The sequence below is a fragment of the Microtus oregoni genome, unplaced genomic scaffold (assembly GCF_018167655.1).
Source record: "Microtus oregoni isolate MIOR12 unplaced genomic scaffold, Mior012 000081F_ref0000091, whole genome shotgun sequence".
In the NCBI taxonomy this organism is placed as follows: domain Eukaryota; kingdom Metazoa; phylum Chordata; class Mammalia; order Rodentia; family Cricetidae; genus Microtus; species Microtus oregoni.
In genome coordinates, this window is record NW_024544541.1 from 4,837,484 (window position 1) to 4,860,317 (window position 22,834).

Here is a 22,834-nt window from a genome sequence, read left to right on the forward strand (position 1 = left end):
TTCTGTCCCCTTACCTTGCAACCTCCCCTAACAAAACAAAATTTAAAAGCAAAACCAGACCAAAACAAAACAAAAAACAAACAAAATAAAAAACAAGTTATAAAAATCTTAGCATGGAGGCTGCAGTGTGGCTCAGTGAGTCACTATCCCCTTTAGTCCATACATCTTTAATTCTAAGTGTTCATTGCACTGAGTTATTGGTCTGGTTTGAGGCCATAGGTTTCTACTACACCCTCACTGGGATTCCTGTTGGATAACCTATTGTTGCCTTGTGTCACGGAGATCGTGTAGCTTTGGGTTTTCAGGACCAGTACCTTCACATGCTCCAGCAGTTCATAGATGAGGTGTTGGGGTGGAAAACCTTGTAACCCTGGTTCTAGGCCTGGGTGATAGCTGGGTTGGTCAGCCAGCCTGCCTTTCACTCCCTATCATCCCCCCCCTGGGGCGAGCTCTTCAGCTCTGTCCCAGCTGGCTCACCCCATGTATTGGACAGCAAGGAGTGGGACCAGTTCTCCTGATCTCCTACCCTCACATCCCAACTACTTTTAAATTTTATCTTTTCAGTGTCCTTAATATCTTGCTATTCCATATCCTAACTTTTTATTACTTTATTGTTGTCCTTGTTTGGATGTTCCAATTACTCTACCTTGACTTTGAGCTCGAATATTCTATCCTTGTCCATGATTCATTCTCTTGGTGAAGTTTTCCATAGAGTTTTAAAATTTGACTTATGTTTTTCATTTCCATCAGTTAAGTTTGGTTATCTTTAAATATTTCTTCTGTCTTCTTATCGAATTCATCTTTCATATCATACGTCATTTTCCTTTTTAAAAATACATCACTTGTGTTCCCTTAGGGTTATTTCAAGAGCTTATTTTCTTAGAGTTTCTTAAACATACACATAATTGTTCTTTTAAGTTCTTTTCTTAGTTACATCTAAGCCGCCTTTAGAGGAGGCCATTATTGTGGAATTGGTGATTTTTGGAGGAATTAAATTTTGTTGGCTTTTAAAAAATATTATTTGTTGCCTTTCTGCATGATGACTTGTGCATCTGGAGCTTGGTGACTGGATTTTTAAAAATATACTAACTTCTCCCTGTTCTATCAGGGTAAGTGTATAACACTGTGACTGAGGGCAGAGGGCAGGCAGATCTGGAGCTTCCCATGCACATTGTTCTTATCTGAGTGACAACCAGAGCTGGAACCTCTTAGGTGTGTTATACTCACTGGGACAATGGTAGGGCTGTAGCCTCTTGGTAGGTCTGAATTGTTCCCATGTGCTGTGCTAACCGGAGCGTAAAGGTTTCTTTGAAGAGGACAGCTTGCCTATGCCAAGTTATGGTGACACTTCAGTAGCTGCTTCAGGAGGCAGGAACAGAGTCAGTTCCAAGGCTTCAAGGATAGGACCAGATTATGTCTACTAACTTTGAAATTCCTCACCCTGCAGAACTCCTCAAGTTAGATCCAGCTGAAGAGCCAATGGTTCTACAGAGTTGAGCTGGCTCAGTTTTCATCTTGATTTGACCCTGAAGTGTTGGATGACTCTTACGAGTAAACAGAGATTGGCATGGGTCAGGAGCTGATGGACTTTATAGGTATTATCACTGAGTGACTGGTATTCTTTATGAAGTCTGAGGCCTGGAGGACCAAGCTTCTTACTCGACACCCCGCAGCTGCAGTGGAAACACCTGGCTCTCTGTCTTCTCTGACACTGGTCTCCGCATGGTCTTCACATCCATGATGATGTGAAGGTGTCGAAACAATCATTGATTTTTCTTTCCAGGAGTGCTGAGAATTGTTCTCACATCAGCAAGCCTCCCTTAAGGTTCATTCTGAGATCTGTGCATATTAATGGTATCTCTGATTACACCCTCCTTAGTGAATCCATACCCTTGATGAACAAGGATGATTTGGGCCTCATTCCTGCTGCAGAAAGACTAAAAGGGAGCATGACCTCTTCTGAAATCAAGGACACCGGTCAGAGTGCAACTCACTTTGCTTCCAGAAACAAATTCTCAGGGAAGCTATGGGATGATTTTAGTGGGAATTTTCAGGAAATAGATATGAGGGAAGAGGCAGAGAAGGGAGAGAGTTAGCTGGAGGAAGCACAGTTTTCCTGGGATCAAGTTGCTAACTGGAATATAAGCCAGCCCCCCTCTAACGAGACAGGTTCTTAGAACCAAGGAAATGAGGACAGCTCTGAAGTCCACCTAAGCATGGAAAGTACATTTTCTAAAGGAGGAAGATGCAGACCTTATATGCCATTGTCTGTCTACATCAGGCTTTCTTTTGGGCCACCAGCCAGCTCCCAAATCATGACATAGAGACTTATTATTAGTTATGAACGCTTGACTTTATCTTTCGCTTGTCCCATTAACTCTTATAAGTTAAATTATCCTATTTCTTTTCATCTGCATTTTGCCTTGGGACTTTTTTTTTTTTTTACCTTCCTTTTATCCTGTATGTCCTACTCCATGTCTGTCTGTCTGACAGCTGCCTGACTTGCTGTCCCTGGGCATCCCCCTCTCTTTATCCCTTGTTCTCTCCTCTCATTCTCTCTTCTCTTCTCCTACTTATTCTCTTTGCCTTCCAGCCCCACCTATCTGTCTACTGCCTATCTATTGAGCGTTCAGATTTTTATTAGACAAATTAGATGCCTTAAGCAGGCAAGGTAAAACAGCAACATGTCTTTACTTAGTTAAACAAAAGCAACATAAACACATGCAACACACCTTTACATAGTTAAAGTAATATTCTGCAACACAAACAAATGTAACACCTCTTTACATAAAGCAATCTTTCACAATAGCTGTCAGTGTTACTAAGGTCATTGCCCTTGCTTATCCTATTCCTCTTTAATGTTCACAGGGAATGGTCAGGTGACCTCTGTACTTCATGCTGTGAGTGCCCACCATAGATTTCTGGTCGGTCAGTGTTTGTTAGATGCATCTGTAATAGCCATAAACCCCACCACTACCCACAACATTGAAGTTATGGAGTTGCCGATGCTCTTCTATGTAACCATAGCTTTTCTTGGATCAACTCTCTCACCTATGATTGATGGATAAATGATATCTTGTTGGTAGACTGGTTATGCTGAGGTCCCTATAAATATTTCTTCCCGAAAGACAGTAGAGGGAGGATCATCACTCCTGAGAGAATTCATTTGGTGAAGACTCCTCTGACTTAATGTTTATGGATTTTACGTCTACTTTATATACCAACAGTATTATAGACAAATGAAAATGCATAAACATGAGTGAAAAATTGCATATATATGAGCCTATGATAGCATTATGCATCATAGCAAAAAGGTAGAGGTAGCATAAATGTCTCTCAGTGGATAAATGGATGATGAAATACCCACAGAAATAAAAAAATCAATACTGGAAATGTGAAATATATATATCAGACTATTATTTTAAATGAAAAAATTTTGTTCACTGCAGAATTGTCAAAGTTGTGAACTATATGTTAATTTGGTAATGCTGTTACAAAAACCCAAAACATTACATAGGCCCATATACGGAGGTATCTAGGGTAGCCAGACTCCTACAGAGTAGAATCATGTTTGCCTGGGAACTGGGAAGGAGGGGAGTCCAAGAATGTAAATTCTTTGTTGTAGGAGGTCTATTGTATGGGACACATTCAGTTAGTTCTGTTGTACTGGGCACTTAGAAATGGCTCTGACCACAAATTTTATGTTATATGCTTAATATTTTATTATATTAGTTTACTTATATTGTGTGCATGTGTACAGGCACACACACATAATGGTATGTGTGAAAGGGTCAGATGACAATGGGTAGTAGTAGTTTTCTCCTTTCATCATTTAGATCCTGGGGACTGAACTCAGATTAATATGCTTGCTGGCAAGTGTTTCAACCCACTGGGTCAGCCCTGGTATATGCTTTTAAATGACAAACAAACGGGGAAATAATAATCTATGTGCTTTTCCTATCAAATTTTCTGTAGACTCAGAATATGTAGCCTATACAAAACTCTCCATTGCTGCTCAAGTGTTGGTATGCCTGGTACCTGTAGGCACATCTGGGCTTGACTTAGAACAGTTCACCCATCTCTGGGCTCCTCTGCCTTCTGCATTCAGAGAGCAGAGAGCCCATCCAAGGTAAAATCGTCAGAAATGAGAAAAGACTTGCTAGTTTAGCAAGTGTTTACAAACTGGATGGCCTCAAATTCCTTAAGCAAACTGTTGCAGAAGAGCCTTCATATCTCCTGGTACTCAGCGAAGGGTCAGGCTGTGGACTCCTGTGCTCTTCCCTGTGCTTCAGTGGGTGGACAGATGCTGGGAAAGCTCCCATCCCATTCCACTTTGTAATCCTGTCTTTCAAACGACCTTGGGGATCCAGGTCATCTTTTTTTTTTTTTCCCTTTGTTCCCTGGGGAGCAGGTTCCTCTGGATCCTGTTGACCTGTGTGGACATCCCAGAGGCTAGGTCAGGCCACTAAGTCAGGTGTAGTCCAAAAGGAGTTAGTGGAGGTGGTAGGCCATAAAACTGAGCCAGTTGTTCCCAAGGAAGATCTTTGGGACAGTTGCTTCTCAGGGCCTCTGAGAGCAGGTTGTTGGAGCCTCGGGACCATGACTGCCCTGTGGCTGGTGCTACTGGTGAACTTGTCTACCTTTTTCCTGGGAGTCTTCATCTGGGCTGTCATTCAGCACTTTCTCATTGCGGAAATTCCCTCCGCCTTGCAGCATCCGGTCAAGTTCAGGTGTATGCACTGTATAGCGCTGTTCTTAATTACCATGGTGAGTCTACTCTTGGGGGAAACCCTGTTTGCAGGGTTCTGTTGTGGGATATTTGATCACACTCTGAATCCCAAGATTGTCTTAGTTAAATAAAAATGTGAGGTCAAGAGGGAGAGACGGCAGCTATTTGACAGGAAGTAGACAGGGAGTAAAGAGGGAGTCAGAAAAATGAATAGAGAAACCCAGAAAGTAGAAGGGAGGGACTTAGAGTTTGTTGGTCCCCCTTGGGTTGGAACAGTGGAAAAGAGATCTCTTTCTGAGACGCTGGGGAAGGGGAAAGGTCAGCTAGTTGCTCCTTAACCTTTCCAAGCCAACAGTTTTTCACCCTAGCCTCTGACTCCTGCCTCTTTCTTGGTAAAATCATTAGATATAAAATTAGACAAAAACAACAGGGTTCTTCTGTGTAGTTTGCCTTTCTTCTTTTATTCTCCCCTCTCTATTTCCCCATAACAGAGGTGTTACATTATTGGATCTTAGATACACAGAAACATCATGTTTGTCTGTATCCATCCCTCCTTCCCTTTCTCTTTCTTGTTCTTTTTATCCCTTCCCCACCTGTCTCTTGTCTTTGTTCATATATATATATATATATATATATATATATATATATATATATATGACAGCATTTCCTTAAGCTCAGGATAGCGTTGAACTCACTAAGTAGCCAATGGTATGGGGCTCCTGATTGTCCCACTGCCACCCACCGCTAAGTGCTGAGGTTCTAGAGGTGGACACTATCATGCTTGGTTTATGGGGTTTTGGGGATCAAACCATGGCTTCTCGCATGCTAGGTCAGCACTCTATCCACTAAGCTACACTCCCAACTCTTCTTTATAATTTTCTTAGATAAGGGTCTCATGATTTTGAAGTGGTTATCTTTTGGCTCCCACCTCCTGAGGGCTAGGATTGGAGGCAGGCATCGCTGTTAACCTACAAGATTCTTTTCTGAGGCGTGAAAAATGATTTCACACCCAGGTTCTACTCATGATAGATTCATGGCCCAACAGGTGTGACAAATTTTTCAGCAGGACTCCACTCCTTCCTCCCACTTACTCACTTCCAGGCATTTTGTTGCATCGTTGTGAAGACCTTGAAGCCACAGATTATTTCTTAACATAGTTCTGAGCAGAGGGCAGGTGTCCTTTGCTAATCAAGTTGTTCATAGGATGATGCACGTATCTAGCCTTTCAGCACACCTGCACTGGGTGACTGGACTCTTAGCTTGGCTTTGTTGCTGGTTGGGGATAGGGACAAAGGCCCGTCCACAGGGACAGTAGGTTTGGAAAGGACATTTGGTCTTGCGTGGGAAGCAGGATGACCCAATCTTGATAAAAGATCTGTAGAGGCCAGACAGTTCATAAGTGATTGTGTCAGAGGGCAGCTACAAAGGAGGAGGTGGTGAGGAAAGGGGTGAGCAGCAGCTGCAGCCAGGCTGCCTGTTAAGTGTCTCTGTTCTGCTCTCCCTGGCTGGGAGAGCCCTTTGCTTATTCTGTGTGAATGCAAGAGTCTTCATCATCGAGGTAGGGAATATTCTCAGTCTTGTGAAGTTAATATACACATTGCGTGGCATGTGGTAAAGGATAATAAGTTTTGATATGTGACGTTACAAAAAGTAACGTGACACTGTGCTGTTGAGATTTTTTTTTTAACTCCACAATGGACCACATCTATCAGAATGAGCAAGCCTTGCTCAATACAATTATTGAAAGCTTCTGACCTTAACCCCTTATTCATTTTTATCTGCGAGTTCTTTCCTAGAAGTCAAGCTGTTTCAAGCCCTGGGACTGCATGGAATTGCAGGATAATTTAGAGCTCTGGAATGACAAATAAGAGCCTTAGGTGGCTAAGTTCCCCAGAGACACCGTACTCTTCCAAACCTGTAGTACTTCCCTTCTACAGAGTTACACCTACATTACAGCTGGGGGAAACGTGAACTCTTTCTTGGGCAAACCAAGCCCACACAAAACAGTACAACACTCTGGTGTATCTAATGGGTTTTGTTCCAGACACAGTCTTTTCAAGTTTCTCAACCAAGAACTCACCTCCTGGGAGCCTCCTCCTGAGGGAACTATCTCACTCCACCCATCATGAGCTTTATCTACACATGGGAGTATCATCTAATCATCACTTAAAAGACAGATATTTTTTTAAAAAATTATTTCTTTTATTTTTGAAATTATAATTTTATAATTTCCCATGGTGATCCAATACCAAAGACGTGTCTTTTAAAAATGTGAAGCGGCCCACTCCACTGGTGGGACCATCCCTGAAGAGGTAGATGAGAAAGCAAGGGGGCAAGTCAGTGATTAGTTTTCCTTGGTGGTTTCTGCTTTAGTTCCTGCCCAGGTAAATGTCTTGACTTCCTGCCTTGGCTTCCTGATGGAGGAAGGTCATTGGCTAATAAAGGAACTGCCTTGGCCCATTTTATTGGTTAGAGGATAGGTGGGAGGAGTAAACAGAACAGGACGCTGGGAGGAAGAGGAAGTGAGCTCAGACTCCACATCTCTCCTCTTGGGAGCAGACGCCAGAGAGAGATGCCATGCTCCTGGCTCCTGGGCAGACGCACGCTATGAAGCTCCGACCCAGGATGGACATAGGCTAGAATCTTCCCGGTAAGCGCACCTAGGGGCGCAACACAGATGATTAGAAATGGGCTAAATTAATATGTGAGAATTAGCCTAGAAGAGAATGGGCCAATCAGTGTTTAAAAGAATACAGTGTCCGTGTAATTATTTCGGGGCATAAGCTAGCCAGGCAGGCGGCTGGGGTGTTGGGGACGCAGCCCCGCCGCCCTTATTACTACAGATGGCGCCCCACGTGATGGACTAAATCCACTTAAAAAACCTGAGAAGGCTTAAAAATAAGGGAGAGAGAGTTTAACACAGATTTTTGCTCTTTGTTGGTGGCGTGCTGTAGAAAGATTTCCTGATTCGGCAACAGTAGCAGAAAAAACGCTGTGTCATTTTAAAGTGCGACTTCCTGGGGCTGTGCCTCCATTGCGATCTCTGTTTGGCTCCTGCGGGAGACAGAGCTTTTGAATAGAGCATTTGGAGTAAAGTGCTACGATTTGTTTGATGGCAACTAGACTCGCTGTGTTCTCGGGTCTGCTCTGCTTGCTAGAGGCAAGCGGGCGCCTCATCTGAGAGAAGCTTCCTGACTCAGCTTTAGCTACAGAACCCTGCAGCTCATTAAGAGGTCCTGCCACGAAACACTTAAACGGTGTTGACGAAAAGCTGAACGCATGCTTTTCGGTTTTCAGCCGTAGCAGGAAAAAAGCTGCGCCTGCCAGGGCAAACTCTGACTGTTTGAGGCAGGAGGGCTGGCTACCGAGAGAGGACTTGAGTGTTCTCTGTTGTAGCTCACTTGCTGGCAGGGACCTTGAAATGCCATACAGTTGTTGCAGTAAACATGGCTACAGCCTGTATATCCGCCATGAGGCTGGAAAGCTAAGGAATGGACTGGATCTAGTTGGCAAAGCCACGCCTTTTATCCTACCCATTTTGCTCAGTAATTTAAAGGCTCGTGTGGTCAGAAAAAGAGAGATATACAGTAAAGAGAGATTCAAAGACAAAGAAAATTTCTAAATGGTTTGAAGTGTGTTAAAAATATATGCAGACTAAAAGTTGAAGTTCTTAAAGTAAAAAACAAAAAAAGGAAGAGAGTTGTTGTGTGTGGTAGCACACGCCTTTAATCCCAGTGCCTAGAAGGCAGAGGCAAACAGATCTCTGTGAGTTCAAGGTGTAGTAGCTTACACCTTTAATCCCAATGCCTGGGAGGCAGAGACAGGCAGATCTCTGAGAGTTCAAAGACAGCCTGGTCTACAGAGTTACTTCAGGTCAAAGATACAGAGAACCTGTCTCAAAAAGCAAAAAGTTAAAAGTAAAAATAAACGAAATAGAGGTTAAAACAAAGCTGTACAAAGATGGAAAATACACAGAGAATTTTGATACTGTATGCTATTATGCTCTCTTTGAATTATTTGAATGCTGAGGAAGGAGCAACAGCTGCTAAAAGATATTTATTTATAAATGCTGCTGAACTAATCCAACATAGATATTTTGAATTTGGATCTAAGGATATGATACTTTGGAAAGGAGTTTCTTATTTTGTTTTCACAGAGGATGAGACACTTTTCATTTCTTCTATTCCAATTTGGTATGATGGATCATGCCCTCCTGAAGGGTTGCAGTGAACATCTTCAGAAAATTGCTTCGCTCAACTGCCAACTGAGATGAAACTAGCACACAGGTTATACCATGAAAGGCCTAATTAACGACGCCCCCATTCAGCAGGAAGCAGTTTGGAGAGAAAAAACTGCGCCCATGTTCCCAAATATGGTTTATAAATGTCCTTTTACATTTAAAGGGGGATATGATAGAGATATTAATAATTTGCATTAATATAGATTTTGCTTTATTGATAGAGATTTAAGGTCAATTTTGTTATATGTATAAGTGTTTCTGATTTTGGTTAAGGTATTGTGATTGTGTAGTTCATTTAAATATGTACTGTATAATTAAGAAATATAGGTTGTTAATGGATAATCATCGATAATAGTAAAGCTTGTAGTCATGTTAGTTAGATTTTCTAGATATATAGAAATATATTTTAGATAGACATTCTTCATGTCTTTCGAAGATTACAGAATAGGACATTTAATGTTTTAATAACTGAGGACTTTTCAAGACAATGAGACACTCTGCTCCTGGCAGCACCAATGTACTTCAAGAGGAAGATGGGCATCGAAGAGGCACCTTATGGAGTTTGATAGCCATTTGGGCAAGAAACTGCTCTTGCCTGGACTATTGCATAAACTGGACACAGAGAACCCGCAGAGAGAGGACTACTGAACTTGCTTAAGGTGAGATGATCTTTCGGGGTTCCTGATTCATGAAAGAGTCTGCGAGACATTCTACAGGACACAACAGATAGTGACTGAACTGACTTTGAATTTTCCTGCTTTATGGAAATGTCTGCTGGATAGCATGGGCCTGAAGGCTGAAGATGGATGCCCCAACGGTACAGAGGAACTTTGGGTGACTGTCCAGGCAGCAAGATGTCTCTGTCATTTCTAGAGTTTTAAAAGTTGCTTTTTTCCTGTTTGCTTAGGTAGTATTGTATCTTTCTGGAGTCTTTGATGGAGTTAAGAATAGTTGGTTATAGTTATAGTTTTCCTTAGTTATGATAAAGATTATTGTAACTTTTACTTGATAACTGTTTTGTTATATGTAATTTTATGTTAAAGTTAAAGCTTTTTTTTGTTTAAACCGAAAAAGGGGAAATGATGGAGGAAGGTCATTGGCTAATAAAGGAACTGCCTTGGCCCATTTTATTGGTTAGAGGATAGGTGGGAGGAGTAAACAGAACAGGACGCTGGGAGGAAGAGGAAGTAAGCTCAGACTCCACATCTCTCCTCTTGGGAGCAGACGCCAGAGAGAGACGCCATGCTCCTGGCTCCTGGGCAGACGCACGCTATGAAGCTCCGACCCAGGATGGACATAGGCTAGAATCTTCCCGGTAAGCGCACCTAGGGGCGCAACACAGATGATTAGAAATGGGCTAAATTAATATGTGAGAATTAGCCTAGAAGAGAATGGGCCAATCAGTGTTTAAAAGAATACAGTGTCCGTGTAATTATTTCGGGGCATAAGCTAGCCAGGCAGGCAGCTGGGGTGTTGGAGACGCAGCCCTGCCGCCCTTATTACTACAGCTTCCCTTAATGATCAGCTATAACCTGTAAGCCAAGTAAAACCTTTCCTTCCCCAGGTTGCTTGTGGTCCACTTGCTTATCACAGTGTCCATTTGTGCTTTATCTTTTCATAACCTATTTATTTATCTCTTTTTCCATTCTGTAGGTTGAGTCTTTACTCTATTAAAGCTTTCCTTTTACGTCTGTAAGTTTTTTTTTTTAATTTCTTGAGTACCCATTTGTCAATAGCTGGCCTTAATTCCAGAGACTGGAGTATTCTGCAGGAAGTCTTTACCCATGCCTATATGTTTCCCCCAGTGCTCCTTCTAATATTTCTACTGTTTCAGTTCTTACAATACAGTCTTTGCTACATTTGGAGTTGACTTTTCTACAGAGTGAGGTAGGGATCTAGGGCCATTCATTAACATGGGAATATTCAGTTTTCCCAGAGCCATCTGTTGAAGATGCTCTTCTTTCTCTTTTTGTCACCTTTGTTGAACATTAGGTCGCTGTGACCATGTGGAGGTATATTTGGGTCTTCTACTCTATTCCATTGATCTATTTATCTGTCTTGTGAGAAGGCCATCTCAAAACAATGACAATAAAGTTTCAACATGAATTTTAATTGAGAGAAATAATCAAATTACAACCATATCATTATCTAATCTGGATATTTTGGTTAGAAACTCTGAAAACCCACATTCTTCCTAAGCAGAGTCCACAACCAGTTGTAGACATGTGAGTCCATTGTATGTGCAGAAGTCAAGAAACAATGAACTAATTTTAGCAACGCTAAGTGGGGGCGGCATCTACATGCCTACCTTATAGTCTCCTATGTCTCACTTTTCTTCTTCTTCCTCCTCCTCTTCTTATTCTTCATCATCATCTTCATCTTCTTCTTCTTCTTCTTGGCTCCTACAGGGAAATATATTAGAGAAGCTGAAAATTTGCTCCATGCCCAGGTTCATCCAGTGTATTCATGACTTAGCAGCCATAAAGAAGAATCATAATTTGATGGTGACCAACATGTACTTTGGGACAATCCCTGTGAGACTATTCCAGCCCAAGGCAGTGTCCTCCAAACTCCGAAGAGGTATCATTTTCTACCATGGAGGAGGAACCATATGTGGTAGTTTGGGTAAGTGGCTTCTGAGTTGGGTGGAAGAGGAAAGTCCTCATGTCTGTTAGAGTCTTTCATAGGTTCCTATGAAGACCTCTTGGGAGGGAGTTAAAGTAAGTAGAATTTGGAACTTTTAGGGAGAATGAATTGAGGGCTTGGAAATCATAACATTCAACGACATAACAATATTTCCTGGGTAATATAGTTTTAGTCCAGGTTTGGGCAGTACTACATACTAGATCTCTCCCAGAATGTATGTGACACTTCCCTTTCCTTCCCACTCACAACAGTGGCTATTCCTATCTGTCCTATAATGACCCCAAGTCCATGTGTTTCCCTTAGCTCTGCTGGATCACTGTGCTCAAAACCCATCCATTCTTGATCACTCTATCATCTCTGCCCCCTAAAGTTGTTTCCTTGGTACAATTACCATCCTTCAGTTTCATCATCATCTCACAACCAGAAGGACCCACTGGTGTAATTCAACCTCCCCAGAGTCCTTACCACATCTCCCACCTGGTCACTTATGATCTCCTATTACCCTTTCTGAGCTGTAGCTGTGAACTTCTCAATACAGCAGGAATCCTGGTTGAACTTACCTGTGGTACCCACCCTTTTCCAGAGCTTCACTGTCCTTGTTTACTCTTCACTGTCATCAGCCTCACCTTCTTCCCCGAGATGCTATCATTATCTACTGCAGATAATGATATTTCAAAATCTTAAGCAAAAATGGCTCAGTAGATATCTACTGACTATCTACTTAGCCCCAAGTCCTCTCCAGGCATAGGGGACACACTGAAAGATAAATAAGAACCAGTCCACAAATTTTGGGGTCTGTCCATCAAGGGGGGAAGCTAGACCACACGGGAGAACACAAATGAGGAGGTGGTTTCAGATATGGGTAACACAGGAGTGGAGTAGAGAGTGATTCAAAATAATAACACCTCAGTTTATCTAATCATACAGTCTCTCCAAGAAGGTGATATTTGAGACCGGGATGAAGGGATGGAAGGAAGCAGTTCTTCTGAACTGGGGCAAAGCAATGTGAGATAGGTTAGGGATCTGGGTGAGGTGAGGGAAGCCTGAACTCAGCACCCAAACAAAGGACTCCAGAAGCTCAGTCATCAAAGCAAATAATACTGTATATTAATATAAGATTTTTAGAAAGCTCTGATGCAAAAAAGTAATAAAAATAAATAAAACCTATGAGAAGCTGTGTATCTAAGTTTCTAAGAGGGCAGGTGACTGAGGGCTGAGTCACCTGTGCAAGTTGGAAACAGCATATTTGAACTCTCGTTGCACCTGTGTCTGCTGTGTTCCATGGGGAAGGAGAGAGACAACACTTGCAGGTTCCAAAGTCTTTAGGATTTAAGAGATCACGACATAAGTGGAGCTGCCGATTGATCATAGTTGGCAACAAGGACTCAGGAGCCTTATTTCTCTGGGCAGCCCCAAACAGGGGCAGACGTAGGATTTATGAGTACAAACCCCACAAACCCTTGTTGTCAAGTCACAATTACAGTTTTCACCAATCAGGAGTCAAAGATTAGGGACTTTCCTTGTTCATTCCATCATTGTCAGCTGACGTAAACAGTAAGTTTTTAGTCTAACTTTGGCTAGAGAAGCTGACCCCCCACTCAGCTGAGACTACCCCATGTATTGGTCTCAGTGTTTGCCCTTCCATCCACGCTCCCCTACGCCCTCCCCCACTGTCTTTTGACAGTGGACAGGTATAGAATATTTGTCCACAGAAGCAGGGTTCACCCCGCTGCTATGACAAACACCATAACCAAAGGTGCCGTAGGGAAAAGCAGGATTTGTTTCATCCTACAGGTTATACTCTATCACTGAGGGAAGTCAGAGCAGTAACCCGAACAGAAACCATGGTTGAGCACTGCTTGCTAACTGGGTCTCAGGCTCATGCTTAGCTAGCTTCATTATGCCATCCAGGACTACCTGCCTGGGGAGCGACCCTGCCTACTGTGGGCTGGGCCCCCCTATACTTATTAAGCAACAAGAAAATTCCCCACAGACATGCACACAGGCAAATCTGATCTGGGCAACCCTTCAAATGAGACTTTTCCTGAGGTGACTCGAGGCTACATTAAGTTGCCATTTAAAGTTACTGAGGATATCTCCAATGCCCCTGGTGCATATACCCACCTAGCAAACCCCCTGACTATTGGTACTAACTAACTTAATTTAGAAAATCCCAGTGCTCGGCTGGATGGGAGGTGTTACACTCCACTAATCTAGCACCTAGGAAGTCAAGACAAAGGGATCACAAGTTTGGGTCCGCCTGGGTTATATAGTTAGGACATAGACACATACAAACAAAACCACCACTTTGTAGGTAACAAAGTAACAAAGAGAAACTAAGGCAAGATAGAATCTTCATGGATATTCATTAAGAAAATAAAAAAATAATTTTAGTGACTGAATCTCCTCCCTGGAGGTGCTTCCGGGATATGATAATTAAGAGAGTCTAGACTTCTGTCCCAACGCCAGACAGAAATTGGACCATTATCAACTGTACACTAATCTTAATGGAACTGTCTACTAGTATAAAGTTATCATCTGGTCATCATTTTCCTCCTCATCAATGCAAATCGATGAGCCTAGTAACACTCCAGGGCTGGCTCTGCAGACACATGTAGCCTTAGGGACATCCATTTCAGATCTCCAATCATTCTAAGTCCCTAGTTTACCCATACTGCATAAAATTCAGTGATATAGAAAGTGAACTGCAAATTTCAACCAAATCTTGCTATTCAGAGGTCTGGGAATGATGTCTGGCTTTGCCCACACAGAGCTGATAAGGTCACCTCAGAGGAATCAAGAATACGGAGATAGACAGGACCTTATTATCATGTCTATCATGACTGTTGATATTTCTGGGATTGTGGTGGGACATGCTGGGGCTCTTGGTCACACTGCTTTAACACCTGGGTTCCTCTTTACAGACAGTTACCACAACCTGTGCAGCTTCCTGGCCCAGGAGACAGAGTCGGTGGTGCTGTCAGTGGGGTGAGTGGCCTGAGACATTTGGTAGTTTATTTATGTGAGGGTGCTTTGAGGGGGGGCACAGATTTGGTTGACTAGGCCACAGAAAGGGATCCTGGCCTCTTGTACATGTTCCCATGAACATAGCCACAACACTTTCAAAACAGTAGAAGTCTAAAAATATATCCATCCCTGGGAAGCACACTGGTGAACTGTGACAGAAGCAGCACAATTCTACAGAATACTGGTCTCCTCTGGAGGAATATAGAGCCATAGAGGAGAGAACCTGGGAGGGCACACTGTGATGTGAAGGGACCCAGGTAGCGTAAAATTAGAAGAGACCCTTTATGTCCTCTTTGGGGAGTTAAATTAATTAAAGTCAAAAGAATGCTTTCTAGGATACACAGAGACCCCCCAGGAAATTCAAAATGTGGAACGAAAGAAAAAATGTCTCTTTGTTTGGTGGGATGATGTTGACTTTGGATTTAGTGGCGCAATCAGGGTTGGTGGCTGGTGGTCAAGGTCAATTGAAGTCATGAACGTTGTTGGTTGATAGCTATAGTGTTCCTTGCAACAACAACAAAAAAATACTGAACTTTTGGGAGCCAGCAGAGTCCAGCTCTACCGACTTCCTGCCAAGGTTCAAATCAGTTGCCTCAGCATAGGGAAAGAGACTTAGAAAATTTCTAGTCTGAGCAATGAGCTCACGCACTTGTAGCTCTGGTCATGTTTCTTTATTGTTCTGTTTTAATTCTAATTTTCTTGTCCTAATTGTCTATAATTTCCTACCTCTAATTCTCTGTCTCAATTCTAATTCCAATTTCAACTCTCTGTTACAAGTCTCTGTTCCGATTCATTCTTGTTCTAATTATTCTACATTCTTTTTTTTCTCTTCTTTATTTACCTACATTCAACCCCAAAGAAACATACAGAGGCCTACATTAATTATAAACCGGTTGTCCTATTATCTCGGGCTTCTTATTAACTCTTATAACTTATATTAGCCCATAATTCTTGTCTGTGTTAGCCATGGGACTTGAAGACCTTTTTAGGTGAGGCAGCCACATCTTGTTTCCTCTGTGTCTGGATGACAACTGCAGACTGAATCTTTCCTCCTCCCAGAATTCTCCTGTTCTCCTTGCCCTGCCTCTACTTCCTACTGGGTCACCCTACCTATACTTCCTGTCTGGCTACTGGCCAATCAGTGTTCATTTAAAATATAAGTGATAGGGTACAGACCATTGTACCACAGCACTCCTGCCCTCCTGCCTCCCCCTCTTTTTAAAACAAAAACTCTGAATCGAATCTCCTTTGGTTAGCTTTTCTCCTGACCATTATCCATAACAGCTTGTAACCAACATTCTAAACAAAGGCAAACATCTACAATCCTTTTTTTGGGGGAAATGTGGGTGTAGTTTTCTAGGCTACTTCCTGCTGATGGGGGGGGGGGTGCTGATAATCTTATGGGTACCTAAAGAAAATTTAGAATTATGGTCAAGTCCTGAATGGAAAATTCTGTGAGGCTTGATCATCTCAGCCAGTAGTCTTGAAACTGTTCTTTATGCATAACTCAGGGGTAACTCCAACAGAGGTACTCTAAAATGTTGGATCATCTGGAACATCTGCTCCTATTGGATATTCTTCAGGTGGTCTTCCTTGATCAAACCTGATTTTTCTTAGCCCAGAATGAATCCAAAGCATTTCATTTCCTGTGGAAACAAAAACAAAATCTCTTCTCTAAAGTAACATACCTTCTGACTTACATTTTGAAGTAAAGGCATTTCAAAATACATATTAGATTAATACATCAACATTTATAATCAAATCTCTTTTAGCAGCTTTTGCTTCTTCCTCAGCCATCAAACAATTTAAAGACAACACAATAGCATTATCCTGACTCTGTGCACTTTTCATCTTTATGTGGCTTTATTTTAAACTCTGTTTCTTGTCTTTTTCTTTTTAATTTTTTGGCTTTTTGAAACAGGGTTTCTTTGTGTATCTTTGGCTGTCCTGGAACTCACTCTGTAGACCAGGCTGTCCTTGATCTCACAGAGATCTTCCTGTCTCTGCCTTCAAGTGTTGGGATTAAAGGTGTGTGCAACCACACCCAACTACTCTCTTTCTTTCTTTTTTATTTTAAGGACTTTATCCTTTTATTTTCTTGCCAAGCCTAAATATATTTTTAAACACGCTGTAAACTGTTTAGAGGATTTTTCTTCTGAAACTATCTTTATGGTATCTCTCTTTTTTTCTGACCACATGAGTCTTTTATTTGCTAAGTGATATGGCTAGGATTAAAGCTGTGACTTTGATGGCTGGATCTGGTCCATTCTTAGCTTGCCACCACCAAGAAATGTGCTGTGAGCTATTCATAAACACCATTTAAGTGTTTGGTGGCAGGGCCTCTTAAAAAAGCTGCAAGGTTTTGCAGCTAAAGCTATGTCAGGAAATATCTCTTGCCTCTAGCAAGCAGAACAAACCCAAGAAATTGCTGCTATCAAGAAGCCAAGCTTAATGCTGTTAATTACTGTTAGAATTACTTCCGAAGCTCTCTCAGGATTTCTGTGGATGCAGTTGTCCACATGTTAGGCACCATATGTTGACAGAAGTTCTGTCCCATCAGGTCCCACATCCATTTAGTCCCAAATAAACACACAGAAGTCTACATTAATTATAAAGTGACTAGCCTACTAGCATAGGCTTCTTATTAATTAATTCTTACATCTTACATTAACCCATCATTCTTGTCTGTGTTAACAACATGGCTTGGTAGCTTTTTTGGTGAGGCAGTCACATCTTTCTTGCTCGGTGTCTGGCTTCCTCTCCATCTGGGTGACAACTGCAGACTGACTCTTTCCTCCTCCCAGAATTCTCTTGTTCTTATTGCTCCACCTCTGCTTCCTGCCTGGTCATCCCGCTTATACTTCCTGTCTGGCTAATGGTCAATTCAGTATTTTATTAAAAAAGTATAAGAAGCAAACCTTTACAGGGTAAAACCATTGTCCCACAGCAGTTTCTGTGTGGTTATTTCAGGGCTGAGCAGCCAAGAACAAACAAGCAGCCTCCTACAATAGCATAGGAAGGGTAACATCTTTCTAGACTCCAGAGATCTTCTCCTACCTGGATGGCACAGTATCTAAACTTTCAAAATGGGACCTTACATCTCTGAGATTCCCCTTAATGGAACTACAGAGAAGTATGCAGGTACTTGGCCTGAAATCTTAAAGGGAATTCCTCAGTGTGGTATTCTAGATACTTACAGAGTTCTGACTCATGGACCAGGGAAACTGTGCGAGAATGGCAAATGGAGATGCTCAGCTACAGAAGGGGCTTGAAACTGCCTGAGGGCTGCTATGAGCTAAAGTTCTGAAACTGCCAGCCACCTATCTTTAGCTTCCCCCCTTAACCAATCTCTCTCCATTCTTAGTACTTCCTTACCCACTCCTCCTTGTACCTCCCCCTAACTCCCTTTTCTTCTTTTTCTCTCCCCTTCCTGACCTCCCTTTCCTGGAAGCAAGGTACCTTGACTCTAAGTGAAGGCTCTGCATCTCTATTGATGGGGAGTGGTGGTATCAGTCATCTCCATGGGGTCATTTTCTTCTACCAGGGGGGATATTTGTGGTAGGTGAGGAGCTCTTCCAAATGATTTGATGTGGGATTTCCCTCTGTATGCTGTGATTACTATTAATGAATAAAGAAACTGCTTTGGACCTATAGCAGGGCAGAACTTAGGTAGGCAGGGAAAGCTAAACTGAATGCTGGGAGAAAAAAAAAGCAGATTCAGGGAGGAGCCATGGAGCCACTGCCAGAGTCAGGCATGCTGAAACTTTGCTGGTAAGCCACTGCCATGTGGCCATACACAGATTAATAAAAATGGGTTAAATTAATATGTAAGAGTTATCCAATAAGAATTTAGAGGTAATGGTCCAAGAAGTGATTTAATTAATACAGTTTCTGTGTGATTATTTTGCCTCTAAGTTATTTGGGAAGCCAGGAACTAATTAGCGGCCCCCTTCCTCCTTCACTGACTCTTTAGGGCTTCATAGCCCTTGAGTTCTGAAGTGAATGGTGGCAACAGAGAAGTAGGAGCCACAGAAGGTGCCACCTCTGGGGTCACAGTCCTCCTTATGCATGCCTCTAGTAATTGGAATTTTAATCCAATGGTGTTGAGGGTTAACAGCTCCTGTGTATATCTGTAAGGTCAATACCCCCTAGACTTTGACCTATGCTCTAGTTCTCAGGCTAGTCTGTCTAAAACCTCTGGCCCTCAAGGCAGCAGTTACTGCTTCTGTTGTTTTCATTTTCCAGGTTTTGGCCACTGCTGCCCATCTCTATTGTCTGCTGTTGTCTCCTTATGCTGTAGTTGCCCATGTGTCTTTGCTTCTATTCTCTGCTCCCATTTTTGAAGCTTTACTTCTGATTCTGTCAAGGCCACTTTGCATTTTTTTTTGTGCTGTTAAGGCTTCTGGCTGCTTCCAAAGGTCAATGACTCCCACTACCGAGGTGCCCAGTGGTCTTTGTGCCTCTGCCACCATTTCTGTCACTACGTGATGCTCTCTTGCCTCTGGACCTGCTGCAATTCTTCTGCCAATCAGCCAGAGCATTGGCAAAGAGTCTAAGAACTCTTAATTATCAAGTCCAATTACCCCATCCCCTAACACTTTTATTTATTTCCAGGAAAATAAACATTAGTAAATTCACTTATAGCAAGACCTTATGTTAATAGTATTTTATTGATAGCTAGTGTTATTAATAACAATGTTATCAATATGACATTGACATAAATTTTGAAGAGCAATGGTTTTGACAATGCTCAGTGGATGCCTGAGACATCTGGGAAAACTCCTCAACCTGTCTCAGTGGGACTAGCAGGGCTCCAGTCACCTTCTCTGGGTCTTTGCTGGGTGTCCTATTTCCTAAAGCAATTGCTTTGAGCTTGCCTGATGCTCTTAGGGGCTCACTCATCTATGAAAAGCAAAATGTGGGTTGGAATGAAGAATCCTAGCCTCCCTGATTCTAGCAGGTTCTTCATGTCCACAGAGGAAAAATGAGGATAGTCATATTTACCTGTTAGGGTCATTCTGAGGATTTAATCAGGGTTTTTTGTTCAATGAGAGTGGAGGATTCTCTTCAAATGGCCTCCAGTGACCCATGTGCACACACATCACTGTATTGTGTTTGTTTATTTCTTCTTAGGTACCGCAAGCTTCCTGACCACTGTTACCCTTCTATTCACAATGATTGCCTGAATGCCACCATTCACTTCATGAAGGGCCTAAAATCCTATGGGGTAGACCCCTCCCGGGTGGTAGTTTGTGGAGAAAGTGTTGGAGGTGGTGCTGTGGCCATTGTCACCCAGGGCTTGCTCAACTTCCCAAGTCTTCCTAAGATCTGTGCTCAGGTGCTTATTACTCCAGTTACACAGATCATCGATTTTCGATTGCCATCACATCAACAGAACCAAAATGTTCCATTCCTCACCAAAGACCTACTCATGACGTCTGTGTGTAAATACCTGGACATTGACTTATCTTGGAAAGATGCCGTAGCTAGTGGCACCAGTGTTCCCCCAGACACCTGGGAAAAGTACAGGAAATGGCTCGCTTTTGATAACATCCCCAGAAGGTTCAAGAGCAAAAGCCTTCTGCCCGAGTTTCCAGGACATTTCAATGAGGCTGCCTATCTGGAAACCAGGCATACTTTAAAAGCAGAAATTTCACCTCTCCTAGCAGATGACCAGATCATTGCTCAGCTTCCCCAGGCATTCCTGGTGAGCTGTGAGAGTGACCCCCTCCGTGATGATGCCTTGCTCTACAAGAAGCGCCTTGAAGATGCGGGTGTCCCTGTGACCTGGTACCATGTGGAGGACGGCTTTCACGGATGCATCATTTTGTTTGATAAGCAGCCTTTCTCTTTTCCCTGCTCCATGAAAATTATAAATGCTGTCATCAGTTATATAAAGGGCATATGACTGTCACTCTGGAATCTAAGGGTGGAACAAGGTGAGAACTATCTGTTCTGGGGCTTTTCCTGGCTTTATTTTGTTGAGTAAGGGGATGCTTAAGCCATTCATGATCCAAAAGGGAAAGACTAGGTGGAAGTAAGAATTTGTTGGCTTTGTATTCAAGAAAGACAACTCTGTGTGTTTCTTTCTAGAACTGACAAGATCCAGCGTTACAACTAGCAACACTCTCTACTGCTTGATTTACTTGAAATTAATGTCGAAGTGGAAAGAAAAGTCTTTCTTTGAAATTTTCTGAAAGCCTTAACAAAGAGGTTGTGCAGAACCACCATTTGGTCACAGCATCACTGCTGAGTGCGTCCATGACAACGTAAAGAAAGGGTTTTTCTTGTTGTTGTTTGTCCCAAGACCAAATTCGCAGCATTACTTGTATTGCCTTTATCTGTCTTAAGAAATGTAGTTTCATAGACTCCCTCCTTAGAAGATGACTCTTACACTGAATTGTGGGATGACATTAGTGGGAACATTCATTTATTTATTGATATTTCGGAGACATATTTAAAATTTAAATGACACAGAAAGTAATAATAAAATAAAAGACAATTTAAGGCAATGTACAAAAACACGTGGCAAAATCGAAGATTCAGAAAGCCTATAGAGTCAGATACAGAAGTCCAGGCGTATGACATGACTGTTAGTTAAACTGAAGACAACTAAAATACAACATATTAAAAGAGTTTTAGAGTTATAGTGTGTACATGTACATGGCAGAAATATTCTTTTCTTGCTAATTCTCACGTGGAATCTTTACAAAGATCATATTTTTCATGAGAAACGCAGTAATACACCTTTGGTATAGATCATTAAATCATATCTTCCTAAATTTTTATATGTGTTTGTGTGTATGTGTGTGTATGTTTGCATGTGTATATCTGTGCTGCATGTGTGAATATGTGTATATGTGTGGTGTGTATGTGTGTGATGTGTATTGTGGTGTGTAGTGTGTGTGTATGTTGTGTGTATGTGTGTGTGGTGTGAATGTGGTTGGTTATGTATGTGTGGTGTATATGCATGCATGTGGTGTGAACGTGTGTGTGTACTGTGTGTATGGTATATATATGTATGTATGCATGTATATATATATATATATATGGTGTATGTGGGGTGTGTATGTGGTGTGTATATGTGCTGTGTCTATGTATGAGGTGTGTGTCTATGTGTATGTGTGTGTGATGTGTATATGGTTCTGTGGGTGTATTACATACCCACCACCATCATCAGACATCTACACACCATTCTTTGAAACTTTAAAGATTATAGCATTTACCTAGCAAAACTTAAAGAGTGAGAACAACATTTAAAATGTAAATAATGAGATCAAGTCTTTGTAACCCAACAAGAAGGCAAGAGAAACAATGACAACTTCTGGAAATGTCCTTAATCAGGGTTTATACAGTGCAGCAGCTTAAAGGACATTGAGCCTATAATTCGGGATCCTAGAGAAGCTAAATAAGAAGGTGAAGCCAAAGAAAAACATATAGTTATCTTCCTGGATATTGGAAGTAGACAAGATTGCCAGGCAAAAATTGGGAGCTTGAGGGTGGGGGTGGGGTGGAGGTAAGGGGAGAGGGGGAGAGAGAAGGGAGAAGGGGAGGATGGGGAGAGCTTGGGGGAATGGGATGGTTGGGATGGAGGCAGGGTGGATATGGGAGCAGGGAAGTAGATATCTTAATCAAGGGAGCCATTTTAGGGTTGGCAAGAGACTTGACCCTAGAGGGGTTCCCAGGTGTCCATGGAGATGTCCCCAGCTTGTTCCTTGGGCAGCTGAGGAGAGGGCGCCTGAACTGGCCCTATCCTATGGCCACACTGATGAATATCTTGCATATCATCATAGAACCTTCATCTGGCGATGGATGGAGATAGAGACAGAGACCCACATTGGAACACTGGACTGAGCTCCCAAGGTCCGAATGAGGAGCAGAAGGAGGGAGAGCATGAGCAAGGAAGTCAGGACCACAAGGGGTGCGCCCACCCACTGAGATAGTGGGAACATTTAAAAAACAGAGATTCAAGACAATGAGGGAGGAGTAAAGGGGATGGGTGAACATTGGGTGAGTTTTCCCCTGGGATCACATTTTTTTGGTGGAACTCCTAACATAGACCCGAGTCTACCATGTGCCCTCAGAATCACAGCTATGATGTGAGTGGTAAAGGCCACCTGGTGTGTGGAAGGCATGTCCCGAGGTGAGGAAGGTGATAAGCTCATGTGTTGTTCCAAGTCTTCCGAAGGTCC

The 22,834-nt window shown here is 42.3% G+C and overlaps 1 protein-coding gene across 1 annotated transcript; it reads left to right on the top strand.

Moving 5' to 3' along the window:
• The first annotated feature begins 4,599 nt into the window (after window positions 1-4,599).
• LOC121441823 (arylacetamide deacetylase-like 4) lies at window positions 4,600-20,884 on the top strand. Its single transcript, XM_041643145.1, has 5 exons — window positions 4,600-4,767; window positions 11,378-11,594; window positions 14,540-14,603; window positions 19,776-20,581; window positions 20,736-20,884. The coding sequence occupies exons 1-4, from the start codon at window positions 4,600-4,602 to the stop codon at window positions 20,548-20,550; spliced, it is 1,224 nt and encodes a 407-aa protein (XP_041499079.1). The 3' UTR covers window positions 20,551-20,581; window positions 20,736-20,884.
• The last annotated feature ends 1,950 nt before the right edge of the window (window positions 20,885-22,834 follow it).

Bases quoted from the DNA above. Each gene is read 5' to 3' on its own strand.
- LOC121441823 (XM_041643145.1), top strand. From the start codon at position 4,600: ATGACTGCCCTGTGGCTGGTGCTACTGGTGAACTTGTCTACCTTTTTC. The intron at 4,768-11,377 runs GTGAGTCTACTC...TGGCTCCTACAG, and splicing joins CGCTGTTCTTAATTACCATG to GGAAATATATTAGAGAAGCT. The intron at 11,595-14,539 runs GTAAGTGGCTTC...TCCTCTTTACAG, and splicing joins AACCATATGTGGTAGTTTGG to ACAGTTACCACAACCTGTGC.